Source organism: Talpa occidentalis, unplaced genomic scaffold (assembly GCF_014898055.3).
Source record: "Talpa occidentalis isolate TD23 unplaced genomic scaffold, MPIMG_talOcc4v2.1 talOcc4.9, whole genome shotgun sequence".
Classification (NCBI taxonomy): Eukaryota; Metazoa; Chordata; class Mammalia; order Eulipotyphla; family Talpidae; genus Talpa; species Talpa occidentalis.
In genome coordinates this window covers 791109-808713 of record NW_023605305.1, presented here as the reverse complement: position 1 = coordinate 808713, position 17605 = coordinate 791109, and the positions used below count along the sequence as shown (strand labels likewise).

The window sequence follows — 17605 nt, the reverse complement described above, 5'->3', positions numbered from 1 at the left end:
GGTGCCTCCAGGCTCGGTCCCCCGGTTCCCCCTGGCCCCGAGTCCTGCGCCCCGGCCCGGCCCGGCAGGGCGCGCGTCTGCGGCCGCCGCGCAGGGCGGGTCCCCGGCGGCCCGCGAGCCCGAGGCGCCCCCGGCACGCCGGCCCCCGGCAGCTCCGCGAAGCGGCCCCGCGGACGACGGCCCGGCCTCTCCGGGGCCGCCCTGGCGCCCGGGCGGGCCCCGGGGTGCTCCGGGGCGGCGGGGCGGGGCGGGCCTCATTAGCATAATCTATGCGCGAGGGCGTTTAGCAGTCAAATCTATGCGCATATATCTCCATGGATGATGAGGCCGGCCGGCGCATTCAAAATGGCGGAGAGCGGGGCGAGCGGCGGCGGCGGCGGCAGCGGCGGGGACAGCCTGGACAAGAGCATCACGCTGCCCCCCGACGAGATCTTCCGCAACCTGGAGAACGCCAAGCGCTTCGCCATCGACATCGGTAGCCGCGGGCGGGCGCGGGGCGGGCGGCGCGCGGGGGGCGTGGGCGCGGGCGGCGGCCCGGGGGCGGCGGCAAGGACGAAGGGCGGGGGCGCGGGCCGCCAGCGCGCACGGCGTGACGGGCCTGGTCGTCCCGCGCGCACAGCCCGTCGGGACTTGGAGTCCGCGGCGCCGCCGGTGCTGGCGCTCGCCGCGGCGGCCGGACTACAGCCCCCGGCGGGCGCCGCGCGGCCGGAGCTAGGCATGCCGGGCCTCGTAGTCCGGGCGGGGAGGGGGGGGGCGGGGCCTCTCGGACTGCCCGCCGGGAGGGTGGGCAGCGGGCGGCCGAGCCGGGGCTCGGTTCCCGGCCGACGCGAGGAGGCGTGGCAGCCCCCGCGGGCCCGCGGAGACGTGGGCGGGCCCTGCCGGCCGCGCTCGCGGACGCTGACATTGGCGTGAGTGGCCGCGGCCTGCCAGCAAGGGGCCTCTGGCGGGGTCGGGACCCCGCGACCTGTGGGGGCCCCGGCCCCGCCGCTGCGGACTCTGCCGCTCCGCCCGGTCCCGCGGCCCCCAGGCCCCTGCCCCGAACCCTGGAGCTCCGGATCCGGAGCCCCGGACCCCTGCCCCGGGAGGTGCCCGCCCGCCTCCCGCTCCACCCAGTTGCCAGCTGCTGTCTGGGAGCTGACCAAGGAGGCTGCGCCCGGGTCCTCTTTGGGGGACCCAGCACCTCCTAGCAGCCCCGTTTCGCTCGAGCAGCCAGCCCTGGCTCTGGCCCGTGCCTGCTGGAGGCTTCCCCGGCCTCACTAGCTGAGGCCCAGCAGCCTGCACTGCCCCCTCTCCAAGGACCTCACCAAGGCCCGAGTCTGCTGGTGCCTGCCGGCCGTGCCCGCTGGCGTGCCCGAGTAGGGTCCTGGAGAGAGGTACGAGCCTCGGGCCCAGCACCCAAGCCTGCCGTGCCGCCTGCTCTGCGCATGGCTCTCCAGGAAGCGGGGACAGGCCCGCTGACCGTGGAGGGCCGCCTCCCGGTGTATTCAGCGTATCCCCCACTCCCCTGCTCTTGGTCACTTGAGTCTTGGGCTTGGGGACTGTGCCCTCCAGGGAGGAGGGGAGGCCTGGCCCTGCCGGTTCTGAGCACCTGTCTCGTGCCCCATGGGCTCCCAAGGAGCTGTGCTTAGGCAGTTGTGGCCGGTGTCAGTTGGGTTGTGGCCGCCTTGGCCCACGGCCTGCTGTCCCCAGAGCCGTCTCTGACCGAGTGCTGTCCCCGAGCGTGACCACCGCCTTGGGTTTCTGCCTTCTTGGCCTCGGGTTTCTGCCTCTCCCTGTCGGGTGCAGAGCAGTGAGCTGTCCTGCGCCCTTCTGCAGCGCCAAGCATGTAGCTCCCCTTGGGCATCAGGGCCTGAAGCCAGTCCCACAAGCAACCCTCCTCCAGATGGAGGGCACCACTCCACGCTCTCCCGACTCACCCCCGGAGACGGGCTCAGGCAATGGAGGCGGTGGGCCTCCTGGAAGCACCCCAGGGCGCAGGGCGTCCCCCAGCCCTTGCTAGTGGCCCACCCGGGCCATCACTGCCCACCAGCCGGGCCCTCCATATGCTCTCAGTGTCCCACTTTGGGTCACTTTCTAGATCCCAGCTTGGAGTGGAGCCGTCCCCACCCACTGCTGATGGCGAAGTGGCCCTGGGCAGGACGCCCCGTCTCCCCTGGGGCTGGTGGGCGGGGCCGCTGGGCTCGGGCATCTCCGTGCTTCCCTGTCCTGTGGGGCCCGAGGGCCTGCGGACAGGCCTCCGGACTGGTGAGGGAAGCCGCCATCTCTTCCACCCGCTCTGAGCCCACCCCATGGTGTCCCTGCAGGCGGCTCGCTGACCAAGCTGGCCTACTACTCCACGGTGCAGCACAAAGTCGCCAAAGTGCGGTCCTTCGACCACACGGGCAAGGTGAGTCTGGGCAGCACGGCGTGGGCGGCGGGGCGTGCTGGCCTGACCCTCGCGTTGGCTGGCCTGGTGTGCCCCTCGATTCCCGGGAGGTCGGTGCGTGCTGCCTCCTGGCCGTCAGCCCCCCCAGACCCGCAGGAGACCCGCCACCCACTGAGATGAGCGCGGGCCCGGGAGCGGCACGTCACGCTGCTGCAGGGTGGGCGCTTGGACCTGCGCCAAGTCGGCGCTCCCCTCCGGCACACCCAGACCCCAGTCTCTCCCAGGACGCCGAGCAGGACCACGAGCCGCCCTACGAGATCTCGGTCCAGGAGGAGGTCACGGCCCGCCTACACTTCGTCAAGTTCGAGAACACCTACATCGAGGCCTGCCTGGACTTCATCAAAGACCACCTGGTGAACACCGAGACCAAGGTCATCCAGGCCACCGGAGGCGGGGCCTACAAGTTCAAGGACCTCATTGAAGAGAAGCTGCGACTGAGGTGAGTGGGGCCGCCCCCCAACCCCGAGAGGACCCGGGTGGGCCGCGTGGGGAGCACACGATGGGGAGAACCCACGGGCGTTCGTGTCCTGCTCTGCCTGAGGCACCCCTGGGAGGCCGGCGGGGGCTTGGGGGCGTCCTCTGCCCTGGGGCCTGCCGGTCTCAGGCGCTGGCTGAGTGTGCGGTGCGGCGGAGCGAGTCTGCCGGGGCCAGGCCAGTCTGGGGGGCAGGCCCTTCCTGGACCCCACTCTTGTCAGCGCCTCCCTGCAGGGTGGACAGGGAGGACGTGATGACCTGCCTCATCAAAGGCTGCAACTTTGTGCTGAAGAACATCCCCCAGGAGGCCTTCGTGTATCAGAAAGACTCAGACCCTGAGTTCCGATTTCAGACAAACCACCCCAACATCTTCCCCTATCTGCTTGTCAACATCGGTTCCGGAGTCTCCATCGTGAAGGTGAGGCTGGCGCCCCGGGCAGGCGGGTGAGGGGCACCGTCCAGCACCGGGACAGGGACTGGCAGCGGCTGGGCTCCTTCCAGCGTCAGCACCCGCCATGCACCCTAATGCAGCCCCCGGGACTCAGCCTCCGCTCTGGCTGCTCCCAAGTCACTGCACCCCTGGGGACCCGTTGGGCAGAGCTCCTTGTCCCACCCCAGGTGGAGAGCGAGGACAGGTTCGAGTGGATCGGAGGCAGCTCCATTGGCGGCGGCACTTTCTGGGGCCTTGGGGCTCTGCTCACCAAAACCAAGGTACTCGGGCTGCTGGCGGGTGCTTGGGTTCTCGGGGCACCCCCTTGGCAGGCCCTCTGGTGGGGTACAGGTGCTGAGGCTGGCCCTGTGGCAGCTGCTGCCTGGGGCTCCAGACCTGGGGCATCCCACGGCCAGAGCCGCTCCCCGACTTGGGGCGCCCGGGCCCCCTCTCGTCCCCACAGAAGTTCGACGAGCTGCTGCACCTGGCCTCCAGGGGTCAGCATGCCAACGTGGACATGCTGGTCCAGGACGTGTACGGCGGGGCCCACCAAACATTGGGGCTCAGCGGTGACCTCATCGCGAGCAGCTTCGGGAAGTCAGCCACTGCTGACAGAGGTGCGGGCCCGTCCGGGGCGCGGGGGCTTGGGTGGTGGCTGGTGCTGGCTGCCCCCCATACCGGTGCGTGCTGGGGAGAGCAGGGGCTGCTTCAGCCTCACTCTGGCCCATGCCGGAAAGACCCTCCCCAGCCCCGAGAGCCCTAGGGCATGTGCTGCTGTCCCGGGCTCCGCCCCGCCTCATCCCCAATCCCTGCCCTGTCGCGCTCGCCTCCTAGCACCCCTCCCCCTCCCCAGAGTTCTCCAAGGAGGACATGGCCAAGAGCCTGCTGCACATGATCAGCAACGACATCGGCCAGCTGGCCTGCCTGCACGCCCGGCTGCACGGCCTGGGCCGCGTGTACTTCGGCGGCTTCTTCATCCGGGGCCACCCCACCACCATGCGCACCATCTCCTACAGCATCAACTACTTCTCCAAGGTAGCGGCCCCGCCCGCCCCCACGCGCGCCCCCCAGCCCGAGCTGGCGTGCTGCCAGGGAGGGCCCTGCGGGCAGGTCTGCCCTGTCCTCCAGCTCCCACGCTGGGGCTCCGCGGGCGCTCCCCACGGGCCTGAGCTCGCAGAAGTGGGTGGGCCCGTCTCTGGACGTCGCCCTCGGGCGTCTGCGGGCCACTAGCTCTCACGTTCTGCATTAATACGGTTCTGCCCACAAGCACTTTGGGGGTGGCCAGGAGGCCTTGGCCCCATCAGGGGCTAACGGAGGGGCTGGGGGCGCCGAGGGCCTGGCCACACTGAGGGCGGCCGTCAGCTGGTCTCGCCCTGCAGGGGGAGGTTCAGGCGCTGTTCCTGCGGCACGAAGGCTATCTGGGGGCCATCGGAGCTTTTCTGAAGGGAGCCGAGCAAGACAGTGAGTTGGGGGGCAGGGCTGCGGGCGCCAGGAGCGGGGAGGTGGGGAGCCGGGCGGGGCAGCCGGGGCGGTCCAGGCAGGAGTGGGTGTGGCGGCTCCACGGTGCAGGCCAGGCCCACCCTTTGCCGAAGCTCCCCCAAGGGCCTGGGGACACTGCCTCTGGGTGGGCAGCGGGATCCCCAAGGGACCTGGGGCTCAGCGGGTGGGCGCAGAGCACTGGCTGCGCCCCGACCCCTCACCCCTTGGACGGCCCCGAGCGGCCTCTCCCTGTGGATGCGCCCTGGCCCTCGCCAGGCACGTGGCTGCGCCAGCCTGGGCGCCTGCCCCCTGATCTTAGTCCTTCTCAGCGAGGTAAGCTGGAGGGGCCAGGGCGCTCAGAGGGCCCCGGGGTCAGGCCTCCCGAGCAGCAGCCCCAGGTAACGCCGCCCTCTGCCCCAGACCCCAACCAGTACAGCTGGGGCGAGAACTACGCCGGCAGCTCCGGGCTGATGAGCGCGGCCCCCGACCTGGGCCCGGCGCGGCGGGCGCGCAGCGGCACGGTGAGCGTGGGTCTGGCTGGGAGCCTCTGCGGGGTCCCCGGGCCCGGGTCCATCCTCCGGGCGGGCGCGAGTCAGGCGGACCCGAGCAGGGCAGCGGCTCCTCCGTGCTCCTGCTCCCCTTGGTCCCTCCGTGTTTTCCAAACATTGGCCCAGCTTGGGGCCACGCGCACCCACCCCGCCCCCGCCTGCGGCACCCGCACCACCACACAATGCGGGGGGACCCCAAGCACCAGCAGGGTCGCCCAGTGCAGAGGCGCCGTCCCGGGGTCGGGTGCAGTGGTGGTGGTGAGGGGCGGAGGAGTCTGAACACCAAGGGCCCGGCCCGTGTGCCCCAGGCCTGCTCTTCCCAGCACAAGACGCGGGGCTGCGGCGGGGGCGAGGGGGGTCTGACGCGCCCTTTTGATGCAGGTCTTGGCACTGGGCCTGGTCCCTGGTGTGCCCCCTCCCCTGGTGGCCCCTGGCTGTGAGCCTGGGCAGTGCTGCAGAGCCTGGGGGGCAGGAGGGTGGCCAGAGCCGTGGAGTCTCACCCCCAAGAGGCCCAGGGCCTGAGCAACCAGGAAACCAGTCTGGGGGCTCTGGAGCCAGGGGAGGGGCAGTGGCAGGAAGGTGGGGGTGGGGGAAGGCAGGAGCGGCTGACCGGGAGGGACCTGCAGATGGGCTGGCCCGGGGACAGCAGATTGGGACCCCGCGAGTGAATCCCCCTCCCGCCAAGTCGACAGATGGCAGGCGCGGCCCCCGGCCCGGCGAGGCTGAGGCCCGGGCGGCTCTGGTCTCGAGCCGCCTCTCACGTCCTCCGGCTTCTCCCAGTTCGACTTGCTGGAGATGGACCGACTGGAGAGGCCGCTGGTCTCGCTGCCGCTCCTCCGGGACCCGTCCTCCTACGTGCCCGACACCGTGGACCTGACCGACGACGCCCCGGCACGCCAGTACTGGCTGACCTGCTTCGAGGAGGCCCTAGATGGGGTGAGGCTGAGGACGCCGCCACCTGGAGGGCAGGGACGGGGTGAGGCCGCGGCGTCTGGGCCCCGGCGGCTGCTGTGTGGAGCCCCGAGGGCACGTGGGCCGGCCACGGTCTCGCAGTTCTGGCCGGTGGGCCGAGGGGTCCCGGCCTGCCCGGCCTTGGTGCGTCCCGGGAGGGACCGAACCCCCTGCCCCGCCGCAGGCTGGTGGGGGCCCTTCATGGGTTGCCGGCCAGCAGGACGGCCGGGCCATCCCCAGCGCTCCCGGGGGCGCCCCTGCTGCAGGGGCCCCCTCTGAGCACCGGTCCCGGCAGGTCGTGAAGCGCGCGGTGGCCAGCCAGCCCGGCTCCGCGGACGCCGCCGAGCGCGCCGAGAAGTTCCGCCAGAAGTACTGGGACAAGCTGCAGACGCTGCGGCACCAGCCCTTGTAAGTTGGGGGGGCTGGGGGCGTTTTACGGGGGGCCACCCAAGGGCAAGACTGTGCCAGGACCCCCAAGGGCAGCCCTGCTCACGCCCGGCTGCTCCCTCTGGCTCTGGCTCTAGCGCGTATGGCGCCCTGACCGTGCGCAGCCTTCTGGAAACGCGGGAGCACTGCCTGAACGAGTTCAGTTTCCCGGATCCCTACTCCAAGGTGAGTGCCGCGGGGCCCCCGCCACGCCGCCTTGGCCCTGACGCTGCCGCACGGTGCCCCACACCCCGGCGCCTGGCCAGCCCCGAGGGGAAGCTGCTCCGCTTTTCACGCGCCCCAACGCAGTGTCCGGTCTCCCTCCCCCGAGCCCAGGCCCGCAGGCCGTGTCCACAGCTCCCGGCCAGCGGGCTGCCAGGCTGAGGGCGCCCCGTGCTCCCCCAGGTGAAGCAGAAGGAGAACGGCGTCGCGCTCAAGTGTTTCCAGAGGGTCGTCCGCGCCCTGGACGCGCTGGGCTGGGAGGAGCGGCAGCTGGCCCTGGTGCGGGGCCTCCTGGCGGGGAACGTCTTCGACTGGGGAGCCAAGGCCGTCTCCGAGTAGGTCCTGGCTGCACCCGGTCCCCTTCCCGCCTGGCCGCCCAGAGCTGTCCGCGCCCCCGGCGCACGGCCTCCCCCAGCCGTTCCCTGACCCCAGAGCACCTCGCCTGCCCGGCCTCGCGTGCCTGCCCTGTGCGGCCCCGGGCTCCGTTTCGGCCCCTCAGGGGCACGCGCCGAGGAGCCTCCCCCCGCGTCCCTGGCCTCGCTGGGCGATGTAGCGGGTTGTCTGGGGGAGGCCGGTGGCCGCCAGGCAGGGGTCTTCCAGCCCCGCAGCCCACATGCTGGAGGACACGCCGCTGCCCAGCTCGAGACCCGTGGGCCCGGTGCCGGGCGCGGGGGCGGCACAACGCAGGACGCTGGTCCGGTGCCAGGCGGCGCTCCGCGGCGGGGGGGCTTCTGTGACCTCCTTCCCTTGCCCTGCAGCGTCCTGGAGTCTGACCCCCAGTTTGGGTTTGAGGAGGCCAAGCAGAAGCTGCAAGGTAGGGACACCAGGCGCCGCGTCCCGTGCGGACGGCCAGCGCCCGGCCGAGTGCGGTGGGGATGCGGCGGCTGGGGTGCAGCTGCCCCCGCGGCGCAGGCCGCTGACTGCCCGTGTCCCGCAGAGCGGCCCTGGCTGGTGGACGCCTACGACGCGTGGCTGCGGAGACTGAAGGTACCGAGCGCCTGTCCTGTGCTGCCCACGTGGCGCCAGGCGCGGGGCCGGGCGGGGCCGGAGGGAGGGAAGGGCGGGGCGCCCCCCACGCCGGGGGCACCTCCGGAGGCCCCGCCCTGGGCTGACGGGCGGGCGGCCGCCTGGGCCCGTGGACCTCCGTCGGGTGCCTGGGCCGGCCTGGGGGGGCTGCCCGCCCGGCGCCCTCAGGAGCGAGCGGCGGAGCTGTCGGAGCTTGGACGCGCCTGTTCCCAACTGAACGTCCTGGTTTTGTCTTGCAGGGGCCCCCTCACAAATGTGCCTTAATTTTCGCAGATAACAGTGGAGTAGACGTCATTTTGGGAGTCTTCCCCTTTGTCAGGGAGCTTCTCTCTAGAGGGACGGAGGTGAGTGTGGAGGCCGCTCGGCGGCCCTTCCCGCCCCCCGGGCTGCCCGCTCTCGCTGAGCAGGTAGGTGTGGCCGGAGGCGCCCGGCGCGCCCTGGGGCTCGGGCCGTGGCCCTTGGGGCCCGCGGGCGGGGCGGGGCAGGGCGCGGGGCGGCCCCTGAGCAGCCTCGGGCCTCCGCAGGTGGTCCTGGCCTGCAACTCGGGCCCCGCCCTGAACGACGTGACCCACGGCGAGTCCCTGCTCGTGGCCGAGCGCATCGCGGCCATGGACCCCGTCGTCCAGTAAGCGCGGGCCGGGCCTGGCACGGCGGTGGGGGCGGGTGCTGGGTGCCCCCTCACGGGCGCCCCTTGTGCCCGGCAGCTCGGCGCTCAGCGAGGAGAGGCTGCTGCTGGTGCAGACCGGCTCCAGCTCGCCCTGCCTGGACCTCAGGTACCCGCGGCCCACCCGGGGCGGGAGCTCTGTCCTGGGGTTCGGGTCCCCGCCTGCCCCGGGGGTGTCCGCCCAGGCCGCCTGCCCCCTCTCCAGACGCCTGGCGTCCCAAGCAGAGATGTGTCATCGAGCCCTGGGATGGGGGTCCCGTGGGGGCGCTGCGGGCAGGGTTTGGCGTCCACCCCCCTCACTGCGCCCTTCCCCCCCGAAGCCGCCCTGGACGCGGGCTGGCCGCGCTGGTGCGGGAGCGCGGCGCGGACCTGGTGGTCATCGAGGGCATGGGCCGCGCCATCCACACCAACTACCACGCGGCCCTGCGCTGCGAGAGCCTCAAGCTGGCCGTGGTCAAGAACGCCTGGCTGGCCGCGCGGCTGGGCGGCCGGCTCTTCAGCGTCATCTTCAAGTACGAGGTCCCGGCCGAGTGAGGCGGCCACCGGGCGCCGAGGAGACTGGGGCCCGCGGGGCGTGCGCGGGTGTGGGCGCCGCCGTGCTGGCGCGGAATACAGTGGACTGTCACACCGCCTTCTCTGTACACGCGTGTGCACGCCCGCCCCACCCCACCCCTGCCGCCAACGCCCGCCGGGCAGCCTGGGCCTTTGGGGTCCTCCTAGATGCTTGGGCCCCCATGGCAAGGCTCCCACACCGTGAGCCCCGCCAGCCTCTCTGGGCCCCACACGGCCCTGACCAGCCATGGGCAGCTGAGGGCTGGGTGCACCCTCCTGGGCACCGCCAGGCCCTGCCTGTGGCGGGCAGCCAGGGGCTTGTGCCCAGCTCCGGGGGGCCTGCGAGGGGGCCTGCAGCGGGACTGCCCTGGGGAAAGCGGCCAGGCCACTGTGGGTGGAGCGGACAGAAAGGAGGCTGAGTGGGCTCGGGGCAGGGAGCCCCTCCCTAGGCAGACGGCTGGAGCGCCGTCCACCGTGCTCCCCCAGTTCCCTCCCTTGGACAGTCCGCACGTGCCTGGCCCTCCCTGTCCTAGGGCGCCGGGAGCCTGGACTCCCCAGGGGCTTTACTCAGCAGTCTGGGGGCTGCTGGCTCCAGGGAACGGGACCCAGGGGGCCGCGTGACCAGTCCTGCTCTGGGTGGCCCTGCCTGCACGTGGCTCTCAGCCTGACCCAAACAGCTGCTGGACCTGTGGGGTCGTGAACTGGCCCCTCGGCACCACCAGGGAATTGGGGCACCGGAGGCCTGGCCAGACCTGCCTGCTGCTGGGCGCGTGACCCGTGCCTCCACTGCCCCCGCTGGGCCCCGACAGACCGGCCCTGCCCCCGGCCTGCAGCCCCGGGCTGCGTCAGTCCCCAGGTGCCTCTGTGTGGTCTCGGCCCTTCCCTGGCCGGGGGTTGTGCGCCCCTGCCCCTGGGGTGGGCAGAGCTGGCCTGCGGCCCCAGCAGAGACGGCCAGCCCAGAACCTCCAGAGGCGCCCCCACGCCTGACCGCCCAGGCGGGCCAGTTCTTGGATGAGGGCGCTGCGCTCCCAGGCCTGGCCCAGGCGGCCCTTCCTGCTGAAGCGCTGACGGAGATGGCCCTGGAGGGGGCTCTGGGGCCGGCACCCCCCAACCGAAACACCTCTCCGGTGGGGCTCGACTCAGCCGCGGCAGCCCCTGGGCTGGGCTGGCCCTGCCTGCGTCCAGGAGCGCCGTGGCCTTGGGCCTCAGCCCCCAGCAGATGCGTGGGCCAAGTGAGGGAGGTCAGCACCCGCCCCCGTGGCCTTGGGACCCACCGACACTAACTTGGGGCTACCTGCCTGCGGCCCGCCTTCCCGGGGGGCCCGCCCCGAGGCCTGGAGCAGCCCCGCATCCTGCTTCTCCGGGAGGGCTTGGCCGGGCCGTCTGGGGGCCGGGCGGCCCGTCCAGCGGAGGCTTCTGGGGGTCAGGGACATGGCGCCGTTGGCCCCCTCAGCACTGGCCACAGAGGGGCGGGCGGGTTGCCCCACACGGAGAAGCGTGAACGAGTTTTATTGGAGCTTCACGGAGCAGAAGGCCCCGCGCGGGGCGGGCTGGGTGGTGGGCGGGGAGGGGCGGCGGCCGGGGTGCCCAGCTCAGCGCACGCCGCGCGGCTCCGGGTCGTTGGGGTCTTGGGGCCCCTCGTGGCCCAGCTTTGTCCAGAACCCGCAGCCTCTCTGGGGGCGCTGGCCTGGGGGCTCCCGGGACGGCGGGACCAGCACCCACGTCGGGGAGCGCGGCCTCGCGCACGTCAGAGTCGGAGCAGGAGGCCCGCGGCCGCGGCCCCCTCGGAGGCTGGCGTGTCCCCGCAGCCCCCCTGGCCCACGGAGCACGCGCCCTCGGGGGTGCCCCGCTCCTCCCGCGGGGGCCCCTGCAGACGCTGGTGCCGCTCCTGGGCCCGGCGGGCGCGGCTGGCGATGGCGCGCGTGCGGCTCTGGCTGCGGGAGGAGGCGCGCCGCAGGAACCCGCCCGCGCCCCCCTCCCCGGCGGGGCCCAGGCTGGTGGGCGACGTGATGTCCCCCTCCTGCTGGAAGCCCGTGAGCCAGCGCAGCTGCTCTGTCAGGGCGTCCCGCCCGGCCCCCGGCCCCCCGGCCCCTCCCCGTGGGGGGCGCCCAGGCGGCGGCCCAGACGCAGGCCCAGGCTCTCCGCTTGAGGGGCGAAGTCCTCCGCGGTCAGGTCCCCCAGGCTCTTGGACTTGGCCGCCGCTGGGCAGTTCCGGAGGCCTGCCAGGGGGAGGTGGCCCCACGGCGGCCTGGGGTTCAGCCTCGGCTCGCCGGGGCCCGCAGGCGGCTGGCCCGCGGCCCGCAGGTTGGGGTTGGATTTGCTCTTGGCCACAGCGGGCGGGTCCAGGCGGGGGGCCGAGGCCGAGCAGGGCCGCAGGGGCAGGCGTCCAGCAGGGGCCCCCGTCAGGCTCTCGCGGCGCAAGCCTGGCAGGGAGAGGTCGATGACCGTGTCGCTGGAGGACATGCTGGAGGAGGAGGACACGCTGTCCCGGTGGCTGCTGGGCTCCAGCCGCTGCCAGAGCCGGTCCCAGCCCGTGGCGTCTGAGTGCAGGGCCACGCAGGGCCCGGCTGGGGGCCACCGGCCCCCAAGGGGCTCCATGGGCACCTGTCCCTCGCTCTTGGCCCTTCTGACCTCAGGCGGGTGGCCCAAGGCCCGGGCGTGGCCTCTGCTGTCCGGCTGGCTGCCCGAGGCGCCCTCCAGTGCCCCACCAGGGTCCCCACCATCGTGTGCCCCCTGCCTGCCGCCAGGGGCCTGCGGGGGAACCCCAGCACTCCCGGACCCAAGCCGGAGGGGCACGGAAGCCCCCAGAGCCTCCCTCGGGGGGCTTGTCGCTTTGGCATCAGGTCCTGGGGGCCCACCGGGGGCAGCCACCAGCGCGGGGGGCCCTGCTCCCAGGGCGGGCTCCTCGGCGATGGTCTCCAGGCCACACAGGGAGGAGACGGGCCTCTGCGCGGAGAAGGGGCGGGTGCCTGTGTGCGGCGGAGGGCGTGTCGGGGCGTTCCTGGGCCTGTGCCCACAGCACCCGCGACCAGACCCCCACGCGCCCACCTGACGCAGGCACTCGGGGCGCCCCCGCCCTCAGGCGCTGTCGCCCTGGGCCTGCGGGGGCCGGCCCGTTACCTGGCACTCCGCGCTCTCAGTTCCTAACTACGCACGCGGCGTGGGGTGCACAGGACAGAAAGAACACGGGGTCAGGTGTGGGGGCTGGGCCAACAGACCGAGGGGGGCAGGCGAGGGCCGCCGAGCTTCCAGCCCTCCCCCCGGGGCGGGGGTCCCGCTGACTCAGGCCCGCTTGCCCCCGGATGAGCCAGGGAGCGCCCCCTGGGCAGGCCGTGAAGAACTCCCCAGGCCAGGGGCGTGGGGGCCTAGAAACTGAGGCCCCCATGGACTTGAGGCGCCCTTGGGTGAGCCCCCCGCCTCCCACCTTCCCGGGATGGCAGTGCGGACCAGGGCCCCGGGGCGGGGTGGAGGCTGGAGCAGCCCTCGCTCGGGGCAGTGGAGCAGGGGGTCCACGGGAAGGAGGCCCCGCGGGCACAGGGGCCGTGTCCGGAGGCCACATGGGGGTGCAGCTCAGCAAGCACTGGGGCTCCGGGGCCACGCTTCCCCGGGCCCACCCAGGGGGGCTCCAGGACGACCTCGCCTCCCCAGCCCCCTGCCGGCAAGGTGCCCAGGCCTCCCCCAGCGGGTGGCAGCGGGGGCTGGAGCAAGACACGGAGCCGCGGAGAAGCAGGCGGGCGCGCGCAGAAGCCGGCGGCCGGGCCATGCCGGGGGCAGGGGTGCCACGGGGCGCGGGCGGCTCTGGCTTACCCGAGGGGAACATGGGGGATTTACTCCTCATCTCCTCCAGCTTTTGAACGAACAGGGCGTTCATCTCCCTCTGCAGTGCCCCCGGCTGCCTGTGGGCGCCCTCGGGCCAGCGAGGGGCCCCCTCGGGGCTGCCTGGGCTGCTGGAGTCCGAGGACACGGAGCCGCTGCCGCCCGGGCCCTGCCGCCGAGCCCTGGGGCCCGTCGGGGCCCCCAGCTTTTCCCCACAGTGGCTCCGGGGGCCCCTGGCGAGTGGGCCCGGGCCGGGGCTGCTGGCTGACGGCCCCGCGCCCGCCTGCCTGCCCCGGGCCGGGCGGCCACTCCCTCCGCAGGCCCTCGGCGTCCTCGCCGGCACAGGAGCCCACCACGCACTTCATGCAGGCGGCGGCCACGCCGGCGGGCCCGGGGCCTTCGGGCGCACGCGGGGGCCGCACCTGCACGGGGCTCCGCTCCGCGGCCTTACCTCGGGGGCTGCCGCTGCGGGGCTCCTCCGGGGCCAGGGCCTCCGGAGCGGGGCTGGGGCTGCCCGGGGCCGTGCCAGGCGCCTCCCCCGCGGAGCCCACGTCCTGCAAGCCCAGGACCAGCTCCGGAAAGGCCTTGCGGCCTGGCTTGTGGCTCTTGGCGGGGGCGCTGGCCGTGCGCCGCAGGAGCCGCTGGCTAACGGAGGGCCGGGGCGGGGGCCGCCCAGCAGCATGACTGTCCAGGGAGCCGGGCTTTGGGCCGCGGAGGAGCAGGCCCTTTAGGCCCAGTGCCTGCTTGACCTGCAAGAGAAGGACGCCACGTAGCGGGCGGCGGACGCGGGGCGGGGCCTGGCTGTGCCCCCGACGCCAGCTCCGTGTCGCTTCCCGAGGCTGAGCGGGGAGGGGTGTCCAGGACGCCTCCGGGCAGTGGCTCCTCTGCCCTGGTGAGGCCTGGGAACCCACCCGCCTGCACCGGGGTGCTGTGGGCACGGGGAGGGTCTGCAGGTCTCAGGCGGGCCAGCGAGGGCAGGCGGAGGATGCCCGGGCCCCTGACCCGCCACACCGCAGCCCCAAGCCCCAAGGCCGACTCGGGTAGGCCATGCTGGCAGGAGAGAGACAGCGGGACCCGGTCAGAGCAGGCGCCACTGCCGCACCCCACCCAGGCACGCAGCCGAGGAAGCTGCTGGCTGTGCGCTCCGTGGCCCTGCCAGAGCCCACCTCTGCAGGCTGCCTCTTCCAGGAAGCCTTCCCAGACCTGCCAGGCAGCCTCTTCCAGCCTGGCCCTGCTCTGCTCATGGAGCCCTGACCACAGCCCAGACAGCAGCTGCCCGGGGCAGGGACTCTGGACCGCCCATGCCCGGGGCGGGCCTCCTGACTGCCAGGCCTCGCCTCACCCACGGCAGGCAGCTGGGTCACACCCAAGAGGCCAGAAGGTCCCCACATGCAGGGACCCCAACAACAGCCCAGCTCCCCACCCTCACCGGGACGCTCTGGGCAGCGGTGAGAGTGGCTGGCACTTGAATCAGCTTCCCGATTCAAGACCCCAAGGGCAGAGCGGTTTGGTCAAATGAGACTCATTTAGAAGAAGGTCCGGGATTCGGCCTCCAGCCCAGGCCCCGGGTGTGGTGGCCGCAGGCGGGGGGGCCTGGGGAGAGCTGGCAGAGCGCCCAGCGGGGCACGGGGCTCGCCGAGTCTGGGACCTGCTTCATAAATGGGCGACGCCCGCGATGGCCCGGGACCCAGACGCGCACCCGTCCCGCGAGCGGCAGCTCCCGGCCGGGCTCGGCGCTGGGGCGGCGCATGCAGCGGGCCGCCCCGGCCGGGTACCTCGCGCTCCTAACGGGTCTGCGCTTGTAAAGGCTTTGGACATAGAGAAGCCACTGCAAGACCAAAGAGACAGAGACGGCCGTGAGACGCCACAGCGGCGCCGAGACAGCGGACGCAGGACAAACGGGGACGGAGACGGCCCCGCGGCACCGCCGCGGGCAGGAGCAGGAGGCGCCGCGGCCGACGAGGCTGAGACCCGGCGGGGAGCAGAGCCGGGCGGCGCGGCGCAGGAGCCTGGAGGGCGGGCGGTGGGCGCGGCCCAGGCGGTCAGGGCGGCAGACGCACCAGGCGCCCGGCACCCGCGGGGAGAGCGCCGGCCGCGCAGACGCTCACCTTACCGCTGACGTCGCTGACGGCCACGTGGACGAAGACGGACGCCTCTTCCACGCCCTCCAGGTACACGTGCCGGTAGCCTGCAAGCCAGGGGCTCAGCCGCCGGCCCGCCAGGCCCCGCCCGCGCCGGCCCTCGACCCCGGGCCCACCCTGCTCTGGGCGCTCGCGGGCAGTGCTGACCCCGGGGGGAGGGGCGGGGAGGGGCGGGGAGGGCCCGCCCGGCTGCCCACCTGGCAGCAAGCTGCTGAAGGCCAGCGTTCTCTGGCCGATGAAGTCCCGCCCGATGGGGTCGTGGTCCCAGACCAGGAAGCGCACCAGCGCGATCTCGGGCATGTGCACGGTGAACACCAGCGTCTCCTCCCACATGGGGTTGAAGCCTGGGGGCCAGCAGGAGGGGGTCAGCCTGAGGCGGCGTGGGCCCCGCCCAGTCAGGGTGAGCAGCGCCGGGGACCGGGCAGCTCTCCTGGCTTCGCCAGGGGCAGCTAGGAGCAGCCTGGCCGCGGGGAGGGGTCACCTGGCCCCTTCCTTCCCGGCCGCCCAGCACTGGGCCAGGAGCGGGGTGGCCGGGGGACAGCCCTCACCGTTGTCGTCCACCACGCGGGTCTGCTCCTTGCTGCAGTCCACGGGGAGCCCGATGACCTCCACCTCCACGAAGGGGTCAATGATCTGGTGGGGGGGCGGTCAGGGCCGGTGGGCATTGGGCCCCACCCCCGTGGCATGCCCCTGCCTCCAATCCGCCTCCAGCTCTGAGCCCGGGTCGCGCCTACCTCCCCTCGGTCCCCCAGCACTGAGGCCCGGGGCTTGGGGAGCTGTTGCCCGCTGATGATACGCAGCACCAGCTGCTTCTTGAGCTGCCCGGGCAGGGGGTCCTCGGAGTTGGGGTTGAAGATTCCTGGGGACAGTGAGCGAGGCTGAGGGGCCTGGACCGCACTGCCGGTGCCTCAGGCCAGGAAGAGGGCAGGGGGCCTGATGCCTGGCCACGTGACCACTGGTGACGCCCGTCCCTGTCCCTGGGTGGGCCAAGCCGCCTCCCCAGGGGCTGGAGCCTGGCGCGGGGCACGGTCAGCAGCCCCGGAGCCCAGCGGGAGGCAACCAGGGGCTGCCCAGGGCGGGCGCAGGTCACGCCGCGGCCGGCCCGAGGTGTGGGCGGAGGGTTCCGAGACGGGCATTCTCAGCCCCTCCCAGCTTGTGGGAGAGCGAGGCCTGAGAAGAGGCTCCTCTACGGCCAGGGGACGGCCAGGACAGGGCAGGCGCCCATCAGCCCCGGGACTCGGCGGGCTGGGGTCTGCCGCGCCCGCTGCCCGCCCCGGCTCGGGCCCAGCCTCACCCCGGCACATGCAGTCCGGCTTGAGCACGTAGCCGCAGCCGCCGTTGGCGCTGAACTTGGCCCGGTTCAGCTGCAGCACGCGCCCTCCGACTGGTAGTTCAGGGCCACTGCGGGGAGGGCGCGGTCAGGGCGCGCGTCAGGCGGGGCCCGCAGCCCGCGCCCCCGAGCCGGACGCACCCATCTGGCAGCCGGCGTTCCAGAAGGGCTGCGGGTCGTAGTTGCTGGAGTCGACGCGGTAGGAGGAGGGGTAGATGCGGGACAGCTGGCGCTGGTTGAAGCGCAGGTACTGCTCCGGCTTCTGCTGCAGGACCTGCTGGGCCTGAGTCTCGCTGAAGGACGACACCTGCCAGCTGGAGGCCGCTGGGGACGGGTGGGCCCGTCAGACACGCCCGCCGCACCCTCCCCGGCCCCTGCCCCGCCCCCCGCGCCCGGACGGCCCTCACCCTCCGAGTCCACGTCGTGGGCGCCCACGGACTTGGTGTACTTGACCAGGTCAGAGAGGGCCCGTGCCAGCTGCACCGTCTTCCTCTGCCTGGCCGCCCTGCAGAGGGCGGGGTCAGGGCCGGGCCGGCGCCCCGGGGGCTCAGGGACGTGCACCCTTGTCAGCAGGCATCTGCCGCCCCGTCTGGGTCAAGGAGCGCCGCGCACGCCAGGCCCCGGGCCCACGGGAGGGGCGGGGCCGGCCGCCACAGGGCCCAGGCAGCCTCGGTCCGAGAGCGAGACCCCAGGGCCGCCAGCCCCGAGCCACCCCTGCCCCGACCGGCCTTCCACCCCACGTCTCCCAGGGCGTGGCGGGCGGGCACTGACCCCCGGCTCTGGGCGTCCGGGCCCTCGTCCCCCTCCTCCACGCTGGCCGCCTTCTTCAGCTTGCTGCTTTTTTTCTGTGCAGGGAGAGATGAGAGTCGGGACCTGGAGCCACAGGCCCGGCCCAGCTGCAGAGGCGGGCGGGGTGTCCTGGGGGCCACACCGCCAGCCAGGGCCTGCGTGTCCTCTGCCCTTGGCCCCGGGGACCTGAGCTGGGGCACCGTCCAGCGTGGGCCCAGGCGGGGCAGGTGCCCTCACACAGCCCCAGCGGGACGACGGGCGGCACCTCCTCGGGGAGGCTGGCTGGGACCTGGGGAGGGAGGAGGCCCCACCTCTGGCTGGCGCGGGGGGCC

At 73.4% G+C, this 17605-nt stretch overlaps 2 protein-coding genes across 2 annotated transcripts in view; one reads left to right on the top strand and one right to left on the bottom strand.

Annotated features, from left to right (window-relative positions):
- The first annotated feature begins 308 nt into the window (after positions 1-308).
- PANK4 (pantothenate kinase 4 (inactive)) lies at positions 309-9195 on the top strand. The gene is made up of 19 exons (XM_037500217.2): positions 309-475; positions 2304-2386; positions 2650-2864; positions 3134-3317; positions 3518-3610; positions 3793-3946; positions 4183-4364; positions 4709-4790; positions 5229-5329; positions 6137-6292; positions 6603-6715; positions 6832-6919; positions 7139-7290; positions 7714-7769; positions 7893-7942; positions 8221-8325; positions 8506-8606; positions 8686-8754; positions 8966-9195. The coding sequence occupies exons 1-19, from the start codon at positions 319-321 to the stop codon at positions 9177-9179; spliced, it is 2355 nt and encodes a 784-aa protein (XP_037356114.2). The 5' UTR covers positions 309-318; the 3' UTR covers positions 9180-9195.
- A 1749-nt stretch (positions 9196-10944) lies between these two features.
- PLCH2 (phospholipase C eta 2) overlaps positions 10945-17605 on the bottom strand; it is a 37297-nt gene continuing 30636 nt past the window's right edge. Inside the window, 13 exon segments of the mRNA XM_037499525.1 lie at positions 10945-11288; positions 11291-11948; positions 12000-12166; positions 13465-13762; positions 15122-15201; positions 15352-15498; positions 15703-15787; positions 15889-16013; positions 16449-16535; positions 16538-16555; positions 16626-16808; positions 16892-16989; positions 17256-17329. Coding sequence (XP_037355422.1) covers positions 10945-11288; positions 11291-11948; positions 12000-12166; positions 13465-13762; positions 15122-15201; positions 15352-15498; positions 15703-15787; positions 15889-16013; positions 16449-16535; positions 16538-16555; positions 16626-16808; positions 16892-16989; positions 17256-17329 — 2364 coding nt within the window.